Below are 21,237 nucleotides of genomic sequence, written 5' to 3'. Positions count from 1 at the left end.
GTAATAATATAATTTGCTTTTGACTAAATTTGTGCTTTTTTCTTCAAAATTTACTTTTAAATATTTATTTGACGATTATATTTAATCAGATTTTACAAATTTATTTTCAAAATATTTTGCAAATTCTAAAAACTGATCTGAAGAAATTTCACTTCCACTCATAATTCAATATATTTTGTATAACAACATGTGCAACTAAATAGATAAGTTTATTTTCATTAAAATTTCTATTTTATATTTATTTATATAGGAATTAGATTCCATTACTAAGTGTGAGAAAATTTGTTATGATTCCATGAGCTACATAAACTAATCCCATAGAATTAGAATCGGATTTCATTTCCATGTACCTTAAGAATTTGATTATGACAAATCGAAATAGTCTACTTTTGGATGATATATATTCATTACATCTTAAATAAGAATAAGAATGGTTTTTATTCTAGCTAGATAAGTCAAATGGAGATGTATTTTATTTATCATTAGTTATCCGAGATCTACCGACTTGATTAATATCTCTTACCCTCTCTACCAAAATCTTTTCTATTTTTAGGACTAGAAACCGAAGGATACTAGAGATTACTAATCGTTGAGCTCATACATCCTCTCTGTGTTACTAAAAATGATTTGTTGAATTTTAGATGATACATTCACTATTAACGATACCTTTCATAAGAAAATGTACCATTTTGATAGTAATGTGAATGAAAGTTGGGAATTTGAATCTGAAATATTTAGCTTCAATAAAAGAAAGATATTTTGGAATAAAATATATATATAGATAGATAGATTCTTTCATGCTTTTTTGTTCACCAGATTCCAGCCACAATTTTGCTTATGAAAATTCTAGCATTTGTTCCAATTAGTTTTAAATTAATACTGAACTAGAAATTAATTAACAAGATTTATGACACTGTTTGGAGTTCGGTAGATATTGTCCCTTCGAGCGTCAGTAATTATCACACAGTTTGAAATTCATTTAAATTAATTCTAAGTTCTTAGTTACAATAAAATTCAAATTCACACATCCCGAGCTGTACTATTAATTACTACTAGACCAACTTTATTTCAATATTTTTTTTTTAATTATTGGTTCAGATAATTCAAATGCATACACAATCATGTTAAGGTTTGCTTAAAAAGTATATTGTATAAAATGGTCGACATAAAATTATAGAGTCAGTCACTAACTGAGTGGGATATGAATCAGATATGAGTAATAAATTGGCAATACATAAAAGATTTTTCATATTAAAAGAGGAACATTGCCATGATATATTTTCAATATTGTCCAACAAAAAAGTCTTAATAAACATAGTATAAACATTAAACAACAATAACAATAACAACATACTCAATATGATTCGAAGAAATTGACGTGTACGAAGTTTTGCGCCACCTTAAACAAGTAGATTGTTATCGATAGACCCTCGATCCGATTAATTGATATTTTAAAATGAACCTGTAAAATATGCTATTACAATTTATAAGCTTACACCAAAAAGTTACATAACTCCTTTTTAATTTGCCAGACAAATAAAATGTTCTTTTTGTATAAAAAAAAAACTCATAATACCGCCCAAAAATAGAAAAAAGAACAGGAAAAAGTCAAAAATGCCCTTCTTTCTTCTGTTTTTTTTTTTGGCTTCTGATTCCTAAACCAAATAATTAAGCTTTTGATACACTAATAGCTACAATGGGTTAATTCTGTTAACATCATTTTTCTGCATTTCTATATCATTAATATTTTCAAGAATCATTATTTGATTATTTCCATTAATGCCCTTCACTGGTTCATTAATTATTGATTCTTCAATTTCCTTTTCTTTGTACTCCTTGTATTTTCCCCATAGAACAGAATATAGCCCTGCCATTATTAGCACTGCACCAATGATTCTGAAACCAAAAAAAATAAAATTAGCTTACAAATTGACAAAAATAAAAACAAAACAAAATGTTAAATGTTAAATAGAAATTAAAATTAAAATAAAATAAAATAAAATTACCCTCCAATATATATTTTTTCATTAAGAATAAAAGATCCCATAATTGCAACAATAATCATCATTAATGGACTAAATGCTGTCACAAAAACTGGTCCTCTTTTCTCCATTACAAGTCCTTGTACATAATATGCTATACTTGATGATACAATTCCCTGTAATTATATTTACATACAAATTTAATTAATAAATTTCTTAATTGTTATTAAAAAAATTAAGGAAAGAAAAAAACTTACAGCATAGGCAGCAGCTAAAAGATTCATATCAAAACCGATAATCCAAACCGAAATTTTGTGTTCCATTACAAATGTTACAACGATCGATTGCAACGTTCCCATAAAGCAAACGAGTGCGGTTAGAGAAATCGGAGCTGTATATTTCCTCATTGTAATATTCTGTAACAAAATAAAATAAAATAATTTACCGTTTAATAAATAAAAAATAAAATAAACAAAAAGAATTTTGAATTTTATGTTACTTACCTGAAGAATGAAGAAAGAAGCCCAAGCAAGAGTTGCAAAAATGAGGAGAATTGAACCTTTTAGCCAATCTTTATCATAAGTTCCATTATTAACTTGAGTGACAGTATTAATAGAATTTATATGATTTGACCAAATTAAATTAACAACTTGGCCTTTGTATAATGTCATTAACATGGCACCACCCACAGTTACTATAGTTCCCAGTACTTTTGCTTGACATCTAATTTTCTTTATGTCCACTTTCTCCATCCTATAATAAAACATTCATAATTAGTAAAAAAAAAAAAATGGTTCGAACGTCACGATTAAAAAAATGTACCTGCAGAGGACTGCCATGACAAATGTCATAGCAGGAAGCATGTTGCTCATGGCACATGAAAATGTTGCAGAAGTGAATTTGAGTCCAGCATAGTAAAAATTTTGATCAATTACTGGCCTGTTTAAATTAAAATTAATGTTAAATATGTGAAAAAAGAAAAAAAAAGATATATAGAAATTAAAATAAAATAAAAAATACTCACCCTAGAATACCTAATACAAATATTTGCAAGAATATCATTAGTGACATCTTTGGCCTGATTTTTCTGTCGAAAATAATAGGACAACTAATGACGTCAGTATATAAGGTAACGCAGTGAAAAGAATATTAATCAACGTGCCAGCTATCACAGGTTAAACTACACCGATAATATTTTTTTCGCGAATAATTTTACCTTTCGAGGATGAGAGCAAAAGGAGCAATAATTGCAGTAGCAAAGGCATGTCTATATACAACAAGAACATAATGACTCATGCCTCTATTAAGTGAAACTTTGGTAATAATATTCATTCCTGCATAACCAAATTGCAAAGAAATCATAGCTATATAAGGCTTTGATCTTTGAAAAAAACTACAATTACATTCTCCTTTTCCCTCCATTTTCTCAATTGATAAAATGGAATTGAGAGAAAAAAACACTATGAAGATGAGAATTTGTGTTTTTCCTAGGGAAAAGAAATGAGACAAGTTACATAGTTATAGACATAGGGCCAAAGGCCAATTAGGGGTCTTTGCTATTTAACGAGGAAATGATTTTTTATGATCACTTATAGATTAAATAGAAGAAAATGATTTTTTTTAGATATATCGCAAGTGTGAAAATGAATATCTTTCGTTAAAAAAAAGAAGACATAAAACTAAAAATAAGTTTGTAAAGACTACAAAACCATTTCTCCTATTATTATAGGAATAGAGAAATAATAATATACATTATAAAAGTGAGAATATTAATTACGTAAGAGTTTCAAGCGTGTGGGAATCTCATATCCACACACGAGTGCAATTTGCACTAAAAATTGAATCTAATTGAATATTCTGATTTGTTTTTGTATGTCATATATACTCCTATCCATTAAAAGAGTTCTACAAAATGGAAAAGACTCAAATATGTCATTGAATTTTGAAAAAAAGCTTATTTATAGCATCCGTTAAAAGTTTGGCTCATTCGTTTTGCAAAACTATTTTGTACACGTGGTCAATTATGAGTCGCCCACTTCATTAATTAAATTATTATTTAAAATAAAAAATGTTCAAATATGCCATCGAACTTTAAGAAAAGGCTCATCTATGCCATCCGTTAAAAGTTTGGCTCATCTATTTCATTTCAGTTAACAAATAATGGCATGAATGAGCCTTTTCTCAGACGAAAATGGCATAAATAAGCCAAATTTTTAACGGATAGCATAAATGAACCTTTTCTCTAAGTTCGATGGCATATTCGATCGCAGATCTAGGACGGAGAGTCTCAACCAACTGAGCTATCATCTCATCTCAGAGCTGAGGTTTATGGCGCATTGACGGTAATTGACAAATTAATTTTGTAAGTGGGGCCGCTGAGAAATTTAGTTGAAAGCATTTAAGTTATATATACTAATGGTGCAAGAAGTAGTTACACCATCAAGTCAAATCTAGTAATTTATAAGTTGAATAATTGGTAAGTCCTTTGTTATAATACTCAAAAATATCAATTTTGCAAAATCTAAATCAATCAAAGTTTTGATTAATTTCTCGAGATGTTTCTTTTATCATTTTTATATGACTCCCCAAATTAAAGGAGAGAAAAAAAGTTTGAGAAAACGTCCTTGAAAGAAGGAATATATGAAAATCTATTAGACAGAAAGTTCAATTCTTTTTTTCTTATAGACGACATAAGAAAAATACATGTTAGAAACACAAACCTATCCTCAAGTTAGGAGGTCGGGCAGGGTACCCGGTAACTTCGAAAAAATATATTATATATATGTGTATATATCTTAATTAAATATTTTGTATTAACACCCCTAATAACATAGGTGTTGATTTGGATTGCAAGAGTAGACATTTAATGGGATCACCCAAGTTTGATTCTTTCTTTAGCATTCATGCATTTTATTTTTGTTGTTGATATTTTGATAATTACAATTTAATTTAATTTTTGGCTGTTTTTAAAAGAAAGATAGTTCCACCTCAAATTTTGTAATAACATGTCTATATAATTTAATTTGAAGGAAAAGAATTAATATGTCTATATTAAAGATAGTAATAATGATCCCGATACTTTTAATTCTTGATTCCATCTCTAATAAGGTAGAATAAGAGGCGGACAAAAAGCGGGAAAACATCCTCAAAAAAGTTAAAAGATTAATTACTCTTTGATATATCTATAACGGAAGTTAATTAAGAAATTAGTATTAAATAAGAAGGGATAAAGTATTGTTAATGTTATTATTATTGTTACAACTTCCTTTTTAGTGCTATGCTGATGCTTACACTCAAAGGAGGTTGATGGTGGGGTCCACCTTCAATGTGGGACCCAAGAGACGGTCGTCACTCCGATATGCAGCGTCCCGATGGCGGTGATTCATCGGAATGCTGCATATCGGAGTGGATCACCTGTCAAATGTCAATAGTTAATTTTTCGATGAATCACAAGTGACGGAACAGCAATGTTAGTTACGAATTTGAAAAAAATCAGTATTTTGATTCAAACTTTATATTTATATAAAAGATATATTTAATACATAAATAGTTTATTCAAAAATTGATGAGCAAAAAATTATAATTTAGAATCCATAAATTAAAATTTTTGGTTTCTCCTTTGGTCATATATAACTCATACATCTACAATTAGGAATCATTTGGTAGGATCAATTAGAAAAATAATGCATACATTAATTTTGTTTATTATAAATACCTTACTTAGTACACTTTTAAATCTATTTCAACCCATAAATCTAAAAATATCTAGCCATAAGCAGTGGTGGAACCAGAATTTTTAATAAGGGGGTTCAAAATTTGAAAAAGTAGACATACGAACTAGCTGAAGGGGGTTCAACATTTACTATTTATACATAAAAAAATATTTTAACCATGTATATATAGTATAATTTTTCGCCAAAGAAGATTCGGATGAACCCCTGAACACATACTGGGTCCGTCACTGGCCATAAGTGTGATCGACTATCGTTTGTCCACGAAAAAAATAAAAATAAAGTTGGTTTATATGGAGAGGCAGACTAAAGAGCATGAAAAACAGTCCAAATATTCCATAATCTCGACCCTGTATGTATATATGTCCTCTTATTAGTCTGTTCGATGTTTTTTTAATAGAAAAAAATAACTTTTTTCTCATTACTTCTGAAATATAAGCCACGTATAAAGTATTATTTTAATATTAATAAAATGTTTTTAAAATTCATTAATTAAATATAAACGGCTATTCTCCAGGAATATTTTTTTGACAAAACAAAAATTCATGTATAAGCTGGGGTGGGGGTGGATTCCTGAGCACCCAACATGCTGGAACTGATCACACTGGGGATAAAACCAAATGAATATTTATTATATCTTCCCCGTCTCATATAAGTTGATCAATATACTAAAAATAATTCGTCTCATATTAATTGATCAATATACTAAAACTAATTTTTTAATATTAGTTGTCCACATTACTAAATCAAGAAAGCATTAATTAAATTTTTTCTAAATTATCCTTGTAATTAATTCTTTTCTTGAAAGTGTTCCGGTTTGTTTGTAAAATTTCTAAGAAGTTTTTTTAAGGGGTGAATTAGTAAAATTAGTTTTTATTTATAATATCTTAAATATCGTACAAATAAAAAATGATCAATTAATATGAGACGGAGAAAGTATAATATATATATAGCTAATGGGATTATTGGCTTATTACTATACGTGCGATTAGAATTCCAACGTATATTTAGATTTCCTTTTTAACTTTAGTTTTATTCCTCGAGAATCACACCGTCACAATTTTCCAATTTATCACCTAGCATAGAAATTCGATATATATATATATATATAAACTCGAAGAACGTCTCGAGATTCAAGCAATTGCGGATGAAGTTTCGATTTATTTGTCTTATTTTGATATTTGTATGCAGTTTAAGAAAATATTTTTTTTAATTTTTTTTTATGATCTTAAATTAAAAATATGTTGAATATATCAATATATTCTTTAATTTTGTGACATGTCATGTTTTACTGAAAATGAAAAGAGATATTTTTTTTTAAACGAAATAAAAAGAAAAATAGGATAAATAAATTAAAACGCATGTAGTTTTGTTTACCCAACAGATGAAAGACCCCAAAAATGCCCCTAATTAATTTAATATTCTTGTTTGAATGAAACTTACTAAGTGATTAATCTGAATCCGTGTATACAAAATATTCTATATGGGCTTTAGTGCTTCAACACTCCCCGCTAATTTGCTCAAGACGATTTTATTCTCATGATTTTTTATCAAATTCCTTTTGATTTTAGGAAAAAGTTGAAATCACTTAGTCATATATATATATATATATATAATTTGATCAGTTATATGAATTGATATATTTTTTGAATATGTCGTTTGCATTTCATTAAAGTGCCTTTCATGAAATACCCTTAGCCACAAGTATGAAGATTGAAGAAAGAACATTTGCATCACAAAATTCCACAAAGAAAGGGGATTTGATTTGAAATAATTGTATGATTCTTTTTTTTTTAAAAAAAGAACACAAAACTTAATTAATGGACATGGCCAGCCTAAGAGGAAACAAATCTGATCATAGTGATTGTTCTTTCATGAAATTAATAAACAAAGTATTGAAAAAATTTCACTAAACGACAATCATCAATACAAAAAAATAAAATAAAAGCATATAAAGTGCTTGGATTACAATGGATTCGATTATATTTTTGCCATGTCCTATGTTTGTATATTTGACTGAGTTTAGTCAACTTCCCTACTAATGAAATTTGTATGTTGTCAAAGACCAGATCATCCTTTCATTTTTTTTTTCATCCGATATTTGATATCTGTTTGAAATTTTGATTAATTTGAATTTATGCTACGTAAAGTCTTTTTTTTTTTAAAAAAGCGCTCTATATACCAACATTTATTTAATTCTCAAAACTCTAATTTAAAATCTTTAATTAATTAAGAGTTAGAATGATCTATATCTTTCCTACTTTATTCTTAATGTGCACGTTTCTTTTTCTTTTGTCTATTTGTTTATCCTGATCTTGAAATATTAACTTTTCAAATTGGAATAAACTTTTAAATGGGCTAATTTGGATTATATGCAAAATGATTCACCCATACTGCCATACATAATGCAGACATGCTGATAAAGTTTGGATCCGCCGTGAAATCAGAATTTTTACTAAAGTGAGTCAGAATATAAAAAATAATAATTTAATATTTAATATATCAGCCACTAATTTGAACGGTACATATTTTTATGTGCTAAATTTAATATCAATTTTGTATGACAAATCAACGAGCAGATGCAAGATACATACTAACTAATTTCTCAATTTGTGTCATTTTTCCGAAAGAGTCATGTTAATCTTCTCTTTATTATTTTAATATTATCAAAGTGTTAGAATTTCAAAACAGATATCGAATATCGATCGGGTGAAAAAAAGATAAAAATGAGACTTAAATGGACAATTAAAGAAAAATTAAGGTGATCTTTGTGATATTTTGGCCAAACCAATTTCAGCTAATTACATGTGCAAAGATTAGGGAAATATATATATAGCTTTTTTTGCCTTTAATATTTTTGGATTTCCTAGTGTTTCTTCCCATGTTTTTGGATCTTGAGGATTGCTGATGTAATTAATTAGTGGATATCCACAAAGAAATTAAAAAGCCTTGTTGATTTTATAAGTAACTGTTTTTGAATTACGTAATTATCAACTTAATTATGGACACAACTTTGATGATATATACTTTAGCCTAAGTGTTTGATGATCTGATCATAACAATTTCTTAACTAAAGATTAAGCACTTAATCCACTTGCATCAATAATTTAATATTTAATTAACAGTAGTTTCATGTGGTGGGGTTGTTTGTGTTGGATGCGTGAACAAAATCTCAAATTGGTAGCTGAAAAAAAGAACATGAATCTACATATAAGGGTGTAGTTGATATTTTTAATGATGCGATGCGAGCTTGACCAAAGTGAATAATATTATATCATGTTAAAAATATATATTTTGACTGTTTTAGCCCAACAACTGATATCAAAATTACTAATAATTCGAAGAGATGAGTATGGATCAAGATGAGAATTGATGGTGTGATCCTGACCTAGTTTCTTTGCCCGTGTACATACCAATTTACTATCCTTACTCTTACTCGTAGCTTTGGAGACGCATGATACGCAAAAAAGAAGCAGAGAGCTTTGGTGACGACTATAAATTTTTGATTGATATGACTGACACACAGTAAATCTTTAGAAAAGCCAATGAGGTGACCAATGAGTAATCTGAAACTAAATTCGAAAAGGAAAGTTAGAATTATCTCTCCGACCAAAGATCTCAAACGTTTGAGTGAAAATATACTTTGTAGTTTGAATTCTTTGGGAGCACTAATACCTGATACAAATCTAAATTAGTCGAGTCCATGATCTTCGAAAATTGAATGGTTAAACCAAAAAAAGGCATTTACCATGCTGATGATTCTTAATTTGTGAACAATTTACACTAATTAATGCTACTAACACGCTGCCTAAACAGTACTTTTTTTTCCTAATAATAGCTTTTGTTTGATATGGAGTACATAAATATCTTGAACTATTTTGGTCACTTAATTAAAAAAAGAAAGTGTGACGAAACATATAATTAGAATTAGTGGTCCTAAATCGAAAAATCAACTAGCTTTTAGTGATCAATTATTTGTTAATTATACTAATTAATTAGAGATTAGTGTATAACTTCCAATAATGATTCTAGCTTAACTAAAATCAACATGTTGCCAAAAGAGTGAACTAGTGCTTCCATGGTGGGTAAGTAGAAGGGCAACGTGAAAGTGAAAAACACCACAAAGTTTTAAGGAAATGACCAAATTGGCCTTTTTGTTTATTATTCTGTGAGAAATCATATTTATAATTCATACCCTCCCATGATAGATATATTTAGTTTCAAGAAAGTGACTTAAATTATTCAAGATCATATAAGGAGAACATATATAGCCCATCAACCATCGATATGTGTGGAATATATATCGGACACCCCTTACTCCCTCCATGCACGCCCAGGATTGAATATTAGGTAATTTATGAATTGTGATGAATCTGAGTACTCTAATATCATGTGGAGAATTGGAGCGATGGACCTAATTCATTACGAAGGGTTAAATCATGATGTGAGTAATATTGCTCATAAACCAAATAACATCATCCATCAATGTGAAAAATATCTTTTTTTCCTCACTTAATTTGCTACACGATTTTGTTGTGAGGTGTATGGACATATGGTATACTTTGTAAGGAGCAAGCTCGAATATCCTTAGTTCTGAAAAACACATGAGTCTGAATGCTATATTAAACGTACAATTGAAATTACACTATATAGATATTATATTTGTGTAGATGAGGCGACAATTGATCCTAAAAACAACAGGAGCAGATGAACTAAAGTTAACGACCAAATGTACAGCAACATTAGGATCCTCAGGTAGCCCTCAAATGTTTTTACAAATATTGATTGTCAAATTACTATTTATAATTAAATACTGAACTTCGATATTAAAATATTATTTATGGCATCTGTTGAAGAGTCTCACATCATATGAAAAAAGAGATCAATAGTACGTGATCTTCTTATATAATATTGGACAATTATTTCCTTACGAACTAACTTTTTATAATTGAGTTATGTCCAAATTCATTTCTTTTAACAACATCACATGGATTAAAGTACCCCTATGTTGACCCTGAAAAACCCAAGTTGCAATGTCCATTAAGAAAGAAGCCAAAGGCAGCTAAAAGGATGAAATGGAGCACAAATAGACCACATAATATAATATGGATATCTAATCATGCAAACCAAAATGTTGCAACCCTAAAATTAATAACACTATTTTAAAGGACATCACCTTATAATATCTAAGCCACAATTTTTTTTAAAAAAAAACATTGGTGGGTTAATTTTTTTTAGTTGACATAGTTACATGACGAAACATTCAGTGCACTGTGCAAAAGTTTCATCTTTTGAGTAGGTTTCTTAGATGATAAAATTAATCAAATGTGACAACTGACAATCATGTGTTTTTTATGAAATCATTTTGGTTACGTAACGCTTCACCTTAATATGAAATTTTATATCACAAACTCAAATTTAATTATATTCTAATATAAAGTATTGAATATCAAGTGAGAAAAAAAAGATATTTTTTTTTCATTTATATTTTTGGGGGTCTCTATTTTTTTCTTTTTTGTCATTCCTTTTCTTATTTTTTTGGGGGTAAAATTTGAACTTTGATTTTGTTTGTAGGGACGAGTGGAAAGACAAAAGGTTACCCTTTGGGTTTCCAATGTTTGCATTTTTAAAGACAATTTTCAAGAGATAGGAACACCTATATTGATCCTACTTTTTTTAAAAATAAACAAATTCTTCTACTTTTTAATAATATAATTTATATATGTTGTTAGTTTAAATAGATTTTACATTATCAACATATTTTAATTATATGTTAAAAGTATAACAAGTTATTTTTCAGATAATTAGTGTCAATTTTTACGAATATTTACCTATAATTATCTTTTGATTGATTTGACAGAGTAATTTATTTTATACATTTGACAGGATAATTCTTTAGACATTCGATATAGAGAAGTAAAACTCTTTTTATATATTCATTTTAATTTTCATATTTTATATGTATATATTAAGAAGGAGTAAATAGCTTTCGATTTTAGATCTTTGTAAATGTTTTTAAAATTGTAGCTAAGGAGGTAAATCACTTTTAAGATCCCAAAGAAAAAGTCTAAATTTTAAGTAATAATTAGTAATAAGCCAAATCACTTTTACATAAACATCCAAAATAATAAAAGTCTTAATCTTTCTTTCATTTGTGATTATTTTATTTATTTTTACATAAATGGACAATTATAAAACGTTTATTCTCCGTCCGTTGAATAAACCCTTTTGCTTTTGTAAATGTTCTTTTAGGTACCGAAAGTTTGAAATATTGATAAATTATTCCTCAGAAACCTTTTTTAGATCAAAGTTGACAAAACCAAGAGATGGACATTTAGTTCAATGTGCCCTTTGTACTTTTTCTTTAGAATAAAGTTTTTGCTTAATTATTTTTCTAAATATTCAACAAGAAGTACCGGATCGGATCATAATGGTCTATATTGCACACAATCTTATGTATCTTGTACTTTTTTTTCGTTTCTATTTATATGTCGTCCTTAGTAAAAATAGATGATCCTTAATACTTCCTTCGTCCCATATTAGATGGGCATCTTACTAAAAATGTTTGTTCGATATTACTTAATCACTTACTAAATCAAGATAGAATTGATTAAAATTTCCTATTTTACCCTTATAATTAATATGCCCTTTTGAATGCAAACAATTTCTAGTACTAGCTATTTTTATATTCTATGAGTATTGCATTGATATAAAAAAGGGCAAAATGGTAAATTCTTCCAATATATTAATGATTTTTTAATCACCGTGTAAAGTTGGAAGTGCCCATCTAATTGGAGACGGAGGGAGTATTTGTCATTTCACAAAATCAATGCATAAATGACACTATTCTTCCTATTTTACCCTTGTGAGTTATTAGTCTTGAAAATATACATTTGACCAACATGAAAAAATTAAGTAAATAATTCATGTCCATTAATCAAATTAATTAATCAAAATAAATTAATTCATGTTCATTGATTGAAAACTTGACTTCAAAGAAACATTAAATAAGGGTAGAATAGTAATCTTAGTTTCTTATTGTACATGAAATCTAATTAAAATGGTGACATAAATAGGAACGAAGGAAGTATATATTAATGCAAGAGACTGTTTTCGTAACTTAAATTTATGACCTTCTGATTACATGATAATAACTTATCTCAAACTCAATCACCTTCTTAAAGTGATTTTTTTACTCAAAGGACTTCACTTTTTTAATAATTTTTTTTTTCCAAAAACATAATGATGTCCACTTTTGAACCAATGTATTTTTCTTTTATTAATCATGCAAGAGGACTCATTGATTGCCCAAGAGATTTATTTTTTTAAAAAAGAGTATTAATTGATTGGCCTATAATGTGACAAAGATCCTAAATTGTTGTTTTCAATAATTTGAAAATTTTAGAAAGTTAAAGGTTTTCTTGAGAAGTTGGGAAAATCCTTCTTTTGTAGTACATACGTGCGCCATGCATGATCAATTATATGTCTTTTTAAACAAGATTCAACTTAACAATTAATATACTTTTTTGATAGTTGGACCAAAATAGTGATTTTCCTAGAAGAAGATAAGAGATTTGACGGAATGAAGTTGCTTGGATAATAAACATTCTTCGTTTTTAATTCTAAGCTTATGAGTTTGAATCACTAAATGAGAAAAAAGTGAGAATTCCTACGAAAGGTAATAGAAAAACAAGAAGACATTTTAGTATATAGTTTTTTTTTTGTTGGATAATAGCAATTTTGCTGCCTAAATTGTAGAAGGATTCTGATTTTGATCATTGTAATATTTGGCTAAGCGCATACCTTTAATTAACCTATTGCGTATTATATTTGGTTCATTAATTTGTAGATGAAATATGTGAAATTTAAAGTACTTTGAGAATTATATTACCCTCAAATATGAAGTAAATACAAATTTAATATAATACATTAATATTTAAATGATTTGTCAATTAATTCATTAAATTTGTAAAAATTCATAGTTTGAGAGATGAGGGATCAAAAAGGCACATGTCAATTAATTAAAAACTAAATGTGCTTAATCAGAAATCACAAGAATTCAAATTAGAATTTGTCGATATTTGAGGGAGGGATTATGACTTATAATATTCCTAACCTAGGCTCCCATCTTTTTAGCTTATTTGATGACTCGAACTCAGAATTTTAAGATTGAAGGTAATTGGTATTTACCACATAAGCAACTTCCATTTAGTTTTTGTTATCTCCCCTTTTATCCTCTTTCATTTATTTCTTTTTAATTCCTTTATCTTTCATTTTCTTCTATTTTTTTTGAGGTATTCCTCTAATTGATTAGTTTGAACAAGCTTTTGAAAAAATTAATGGACCAATATAAGATTGAAATGACGCACAACTGGAACACATTTTATCTTTCACTTTCTTATATAAGTTTGATCTCTTTCAAAAGTGGTAAAAAATTTGAGTAGTATTTATTTAAATAGTTTTAATATCCTTATATGTACGTAGTGGTTATTTCTTTAACAAAAAAGTATGTTGCTACTTTTTAAAGGCCTTTTATTTATATATTTATTTTTTAGTCAAAGGAACAATTTAATTGTGTGTCAAATGGTTCAACTGATATTACTAGGTTCTTCGTCGAACTTCAGCCCCTTCGAGTTGGCCACGGGGTAACAACCTCTGATGCCCCACACCATTGTGACAGGAGGGGGCTTGCCGCTGTGGATGTAGGTGTTCCCATGAAACGAACCGGTGCCACATTCCGCTAGGATACTGGCTGGAGTTGGTCTCACCGTTTTAATATATATGATATTATTTAATTAAATATAAATTTGAAAAGAAAAAGATGACTTTTAAAGCTATTAGGTAACTTTAACTTTATTTTGTCTTTCAAAAATGATTCAGCTTTGCTTGAATAACTTTCATGATCATTCAAATTTGCTAGTTAACTTTCATAGTAATTTTAATCAGAATCACTCACAATTCATAATTGATATTATAGAACTTTCAAAGCAAAAAAGGACTAAGGAATGTTGGTAAAGAAAGAACAAACAATTAATATGTATCGTGATGGATGATTGAGATCCCTCAGCCCTAAATCAATTATCTCAAATTTAAAATATGCGAATTAAAATGTTATGAAATTTCAAAATAAATATCGAATATCAGGTAAAAAAACAAAACATAACTACTATCATTTTCTTCCTCTTTTAATTCTAGGCCATGTCTCTTTCTATCTCTTTTTTATTTCTTTTTGATGACCTCACTTATGTAATAAACACCGTTTAATTTAAACTAGAATTTTAAAAAGAAAAAGCAGACCTATATCTTTTTCCTTTTCTTTTTTCTTTCCATTTTTTTTTTCCTCCAAGAGTGCACGGAAATGATAATTACTCTTACTCCACTTTCTATATTTTTCTACTCTTATGTATATAATAACAAAGCCAAACAAGTTTCTTTTCGTCATTGATAAAGATTTCTATTCTATACTTTTTATGAGAGTTCTCGTGTTTGAATCGTAATAATGAAATCATTGTAACATATTGAGTTGTTCCACTTTGAGTGTGCTAATATTCAGTTTTCAAATAATAATCATTTAAACTATATGATTAGTGTGTAAAATTTTGTAATATTTTCACTTCGAAATAAATTTATATACCTGATATTTAAAATTTTATATGATTCAAGCTCTTTTGATATATATAATTAAAGTTCAATTATTTTTAACGTGTACTTAATGAACATCTCTTTCTATTCTTAAGGACAAATGAAAACTATCATTTTCCTCCTCTTTTTATCCCTAACTAAGGTACGTCTTTTTCTATATCTTCTATTTCTTTTTGAAGACCTCATCTCTCTACTTTAAGTTTTTCCCTTTTATTTACTTAATTTTTTTTAAAAAAAATTTGTAGGACAATATATTGATCCTATTAAAACATGGAGGGATTAGCTAATGAACATTCAGTCTAGTGACATATTTTATTATTCTCCTAATGTTTTGTTCTTCGATTTCTGTTATTAATATTTATGTTTTTATATATTATCGCATTATTTTACTGTTGTTATTGTTTCCTTTTTGTTGTTCAAGATGTTTTGATATGCGTTATTTGAATTAGGGGTATTTCGAAAACAGGTCTTTCTAGCTTTACGAGATAGAAGTAAAGTCCGCACACGTTATAAGTCATCCTAAAACTTGTCTAATCATAATTAATCCAAAACTTTTACTGAATATATTATTATTGTTTTTACGCCAAAAAAAGAAAAATCGAAACACTAATGTTTTCCAATTAAGTTGTAAGTCATCCTAAAACTTGTCTAATCATAATTAATCCAAATATGAATCACAAGTTTACTTTATATAGATCCACAAAGTATGTACGTACGTTTTCGTTTTTCTACAGAAGAGAAAGAAGATAGATATACTATATAGTTTCCAATTTCCATTTTCAAAAGCATATTTGGCAGAGGGATAACAACAATAGTGGGAATGTACAATAATTGGATATGAATAATTGAGTCACTCTATTTAATTTAGCTTCAAAAATTCATAAAATTATTTTGCATAAAAAGAAAAACAAAATTGTATTTCCTCAGTCTCATTTTATGTGGCACCATTTTTTTTAGTCTGTTCCTAAAAAATATCACCTTACTATAACTAGAAACAATTTGACTTTAAAATTCATTTTTTGCCCTTAATGAAATGATTTTCAGTCATATACATATCTAAGGATTGTTTTACGCCACAAATTTTAAAAGTCTTCAATTTTTTTAAAATATCGTGTCAAATCAAAATGTGTCACATAAAATGGAACGGAGAAAGTAATTGCTCTTGTTGGTACAGTTTGATTTGTTTTAGACAGTTTTGTATTCTAATGATCCACACGACATTTATTTTAGAACAGAGAATGTCAAAATCAGAACGTTCAAGTATCTTTTTATCATAAATCAAAAGAAAAAAAAATTAGCAGAAAAATTTAAAAATATATAAAAAAAAATAAAAAGTGTGATGAAGTAGATGTTGAGGACCAATTAGATGAACATTTGTTATTTATACAAAATTCCCCAGGTTAAAAAGAGTACATTAATCTAAACATATTTGTAATATCAAAATTGCTCTACACATACTTTTTTTTCTTCATTTAATTTAATTTAAAAATTAAGCCTTTGGTGCTTCCCTTGCCAACATAGGAAAACTAAATGCTGGAGTAGCTAATATTTTTTTCCCATCATTTTTTTGCATTTCTATATCATTAATTACTATAATCATCATTTGATTATTTCCATTAATGCCCTTCACTGCTTCAATAATTATTGACTCTTCAGTTTCCTTTTCTTTGTACTCCTTGTATTTTCCCCATAAAACAGAGTATAGCCCTGCCACTATCACCACTGCACCAAGGATTCTGTAAAAAATAATAATCAATATATATATCAAGAAAAAATAATAAGTTGATTTTTCATATTTTCACTCACAATATAGTTAATTTTAATTTTTTTCAATAAAAAAATTTATATTTTTTGAGATATATTATTTATTGTGTGACAGCAGGGGCAGATGCAGTAATAGGTTAGAGTGTTCACCCGAACACTTGAACAAAAAATTACAATGTATATTTAAGTTAAATTTTCTGTATTTGTATATATATATATATATATATATATATATATATATATTAACTTTTAAACATCTTAAACACATATTATAGCGTATATTTAAATTCAATTATTTTTTCAAACACTGTAAATGAAAATTCTGAATTCAGCACTATGTGATAATACGAGAAATTTGTGGAGTGGGGGTGGGGAATTGGACTTACCCTCCAATATAGAATTTTTCTGCAAGAATGAAAGAGCCCATAATAGCAACAATGATCATCATGAGTGGACTAAAAGCTGTCACAAAAACAGGTCCTTTTTTCTCCATTACTTGACCATGTACGTAGTATGCTATGCTTGATGACACAATTCCCTGAAATTTTGTAAGAAAAGAAATCTTGGTTATTTACCATTATATGTAAGAACTATGGGAGAAAAATGATTATACATGACATGACATATTTATTGAGGGTATAATTTTAGATAAGAATAGATAGAGATCCAGAATTAAAATAGAATGTTAGTAGGTAATTAATGTTGTTTTGTTTCTCTTATCAATAGAATTATTCATATTCTTCGATTTTATCATTACATGTTGTTTTCTTAATTTTCTTCATTTATCATACCATTTGTGGTTGTTACTGTATTTTTTTTCTCTCTATTATTTTTTTATATATATTTTGTATAAAAAAATATTGAATTCAATTGAAACCTGTGCGGAGCTAAGGGCTCAAAGGGTTCATATGCACCACCTTTGCCAAAATAAAGTCAAAGTAGTTTCTATTTATACAAAGTAATCCTTAAAGCTCCTTCGTGTGTTTACTTTCTTATATTTCAAATCTATTTGAGTAAAAAAAAAAAAAAAATTGACTCCTTCACTACAGACTACGAAAGAAAAGGGGAAGAAAGGAAAGGAACTTACAGCATAGGCAGCAGTAAGAAGGTTCATGTCAAAACCAATAGCCCAAACAGAAGTTTTGTGCTCCATTACAAATGTCACAGCCATAGATTGCAAAGTTCCCATGAAGCAAACAAGGACAGTTAAAGATAATGGAGCTGTATATTTCCTTATTGTGATAGCCTGTGTAACAAAAATTAAAATTACTCTTAATTAATTAATTAACCACCATCTAGGTAACAAAAATAAGATTTTTTATTACAAGTATTAGTATGTTACATACCTGAAGAATAAAGAAAGAAGCCCAAGCAAATGTAGCAAAAATGAGGTGAATTGAACCTTTTAGCCACTCTTTATCATAAGTTCCACTAGAATTTATGTGATTTGACCAAAACAAGTTAACAACATGGCCTTTGTACAATGTCATTAATATGGCACCACCCATAGTTACTATAGTTCCCAACACCTTTGCTTGGCATCCAATTTTCTTCAAATTCACCTTCTCCATTCTGAAAAAGAAAAAAAACACTTTACTAACTAACCCATAATTTAGAAAGATTAAGTTGGTCTGAACGTCACAATTATAATATTACGTACCTGCAGAGGACTGTTATGACAAAGGTCATAGCAGGAAGCATGTTACTCATGGCACATGAAAATGTTGGGGATGTCAATTTGAGCCCAGCATAGTAAAAATTTTGATCAATCACTGGTCCTAGAAGACCCAATACAAATATTTGCAAGAACATCATGAATGTCATCTTTGGCCTAATTTTCCTATTAACCAAAAAAAATAAAAAATCCTTAAGTTATTTTGGTACATATATCGTAATTTATTTATTTTACACGATCAGCATAGTTTAACCTGTAAGGCGTGTATTTTACCTTTCAAGAATAATAGCAAAGGGAGCAATAATTGCAGTAGCAAAGGCATTTCTATAGACAACAAGAACATAATGACTCATGCCTCTATTAAGTGAAACTTTGGTAATAATATTCATTCCTGCATAACCAAATTGCAAAGAAATCATAGCTATATAAGGTTTTGCCCTTTGGAAAAAATTGCAACTACATTCACCCTCCATAATTATTTTTTTCTTCACTAAATCTTGAAAAAAATAAGTTGGTGAAATAAGAAGGGAGGGAGAAGAAAGTTCAAGTCTTTTAGAGGAGATTTTTGTGTTTTCCCCAAGGAGGTGAAGTATGACAATGCAACATATTTATAGACAAGCAAATTAATTAATACCATATATGTAATGCTTCTTCTTTTTATTATTATTATTTTTATAACATGAAGATAGTGGAATACACTTTGCAATCAATTAAAAGCAAGCTTTTAAGTGTGTGTGGTTCACCCTCACAAGTGATTGTAATGTGTACTATCTCCATTTAAATCTACTTGAATATTTTTGGTCCTTTTTCCTGTCTGTCTATTGAAAATGGCTTAGAAATAATATCTTAATTTGATCATTTTATCCATCAATCATGTAAGTTATTATAAAAATTTACTATTGTATTAATTATCATCATGCATTTACTTTTAATATCTCCGTTACCTTCTTCTTTAAATTAGCTAGATTTTTAATCTAGATTGGGGCGTATTATAAAGAGAAGGGCGTCAAAATTCTTTTCATTAATTTTTGTGTGGTAGCTGATATAGATAATCATACTGACTCGACTAATTCAACACGTTGGTTTGACTCACTAGGAGGGCCGGTAAATCTTTCTTAATTTTTCTATTTTTGAGAATTTGACATGAGACATCTAGTTATTGAATTCCTCGTTGAAAATTATATATTAGAAATTTAAATCATAGAGAAGTATACGTTAAAATCATTATTACCATTATTATTAGTGCTATGCTGATGCCACACTCAAATGGGTGGGTGGTGGGGTCCATCTTCTATGTGGGACCCATCGGCAATCGTCACATGAATATGCGGCATCATGTCGCCGGTGATTCGCCGTTAGCCGGAGCAGTAATACCGTATACCAGAGTTGCAATAGACTTCTCCGTTCCATTTTAGTTGTTATGTTGCGCTTTTCGAAAGTTAATTTGACTAATTATCAAACTTAAATTATATTACTTTAACTCAATATTATAAAATAAAAAAATTAGATATTCAAAAACTATACGAAAAGTACTATAAGTTACAATTTTTTTCATATCAATATGATAAAAAAAATATATCTTAAAATATTAGTCAAAGTTCATATTGTTTGACTCTCAATAAGGAAACCATGACAACTAAAATGGGACGGAGGGAGTAATTAATTTTATAGTTATTAATTAATATTAATTATAAATAATTAGTGGTAATGATGTGAGTTTAATTATATTCAAGATCATTTACTTTTTCTTAGTGTTGCAGTGTGCTATAACAACTACTAATAGCCTTTTGTTTTTAATTTAATATGAATATGCTCATACAATATCTTATAAAGTATATTATTTTAACTAATTTATTAGTTAAATGGAAACGAATCCAAAAAATAATAATTAATGGGTTAATCAATTAATAGTCATCTTTTATTATCTCCAAAATTATTCTAGGCGTAGCCTGTTGTTTTCACAAGATAATAATTAAGATGGAAATATCACAATCACGAATATAAATTGTTAAATATTTGACGGAGATCGAAATTGTTCAGTGCATATATAAAAGACTATTTTGAACCTATATATCTTCAAATATAAGGGACTAATTTGTGTCATTTTCTCAATTATCCTTTCTTGCTCGAAAATCTGCAGGTAAAGTTTATTGTAAACTTGTCACAAATACTGAATCTTCTATTATTCTATGTTCTTCCTGAAAAGTGTGTTAATCCCTATGTTCTGGGGAGCTAAGTATTTTTTATTCGTTGGGATAAATATAATTTTTTTTCTCAGCAGGGGCCTTGTGCAACAATCTCCTTACGGGTGATCAAGAAACATCCATTGTTTAGGTTTTCGAGTAGCTAAAATTAAGATAGAATAAGTTATTATATTCTGATAGGTAAAGTGGCGCCAATGTAAAAATGTATTAAAGATGTATGAGAACAATATATAACTTTT

At 28.2% G+C, this 21,237-nt stretch overlaps 2 protein-coding genes across 2 annotated transcripts; both read right to left on the bottom strand.

Moving 5' to 3' along the window:
• Positions 1-1,691: 1,691 nt before the first annotated feature.
• Positions 1,692-3,435, bottom strand: LOC129877222 (WAT1-related protein At5g07050-like). Its single transcript, XM_055952710.1, has 7 exons — positions 3,199-3,435; positions 3,007-3,069; positions 2,805-2,921; positions 2,486-2,735; positions 2,240-2,398; positions 2,007-2,158; positions 1,692-1,896 (listed from the first exon to the last, which is right to left on the bottom strand). The coding sequence occupies exons 1-7, from the start codon at positions 3,402-3,404 to the stop codon at positions 1,692-1,694; spliced, it is 1,152 nt and encodes a 383-aa protein (XP_055808685.1). The 5' UTR covers positions 3,405-3,435.
• A 13,266-nt stretch (positions 3,436-16,701) lies between these two features.
• LOC129876345 (WAT1-related protein At5g07050-like) lies at positions 16,702-19,382 on the bottom strand. The gene is made up of 6 exons (XM_055951755.1): positions 19,068-19,382; positions 18,780-18,959; positions 18,466-18,691; positions 18,207-18,365; positions 17,506-17,657; positions 16,702-17,091 (listed from the first exon to the last, which is right to left on the bottom strand). The coding sequence occupies exons 1-6, from the start codon at positions 19,265-19,267 to the stop codon at positions 16,845-16,847; spliced, it is 1,164 nt and encodes a 387-aa protein (XP_055807730.1). The 5' UTR covers positions 19,268-19,382; the 3' UTR covers positions 16,702-16,844.
• Positions 19,383-21,237: the final 1,855 nt, after the last annotated feature.

This window comes from Solanum dulcamara, chromosome 12 (assembly GCF_947179165.1).
Source record: "Solanum dulcamara chromosome 12, daSolDulc1.2, whole genome shotgun sequence".
In the NCBI taxonomy this organism is placed as follows: domain Eukaryota; kingdom Viridiplantae; phylum Streptophyta; class Magnoliopsida; order Solanales; family Solanaceae; genus Solanum; species Solanum dulcamara.
The sequence above is the reverse complement of the archived record's forward strand: the minus strand, read 5'-3'. Positions and strand labels throughout refer to the sequence as shown.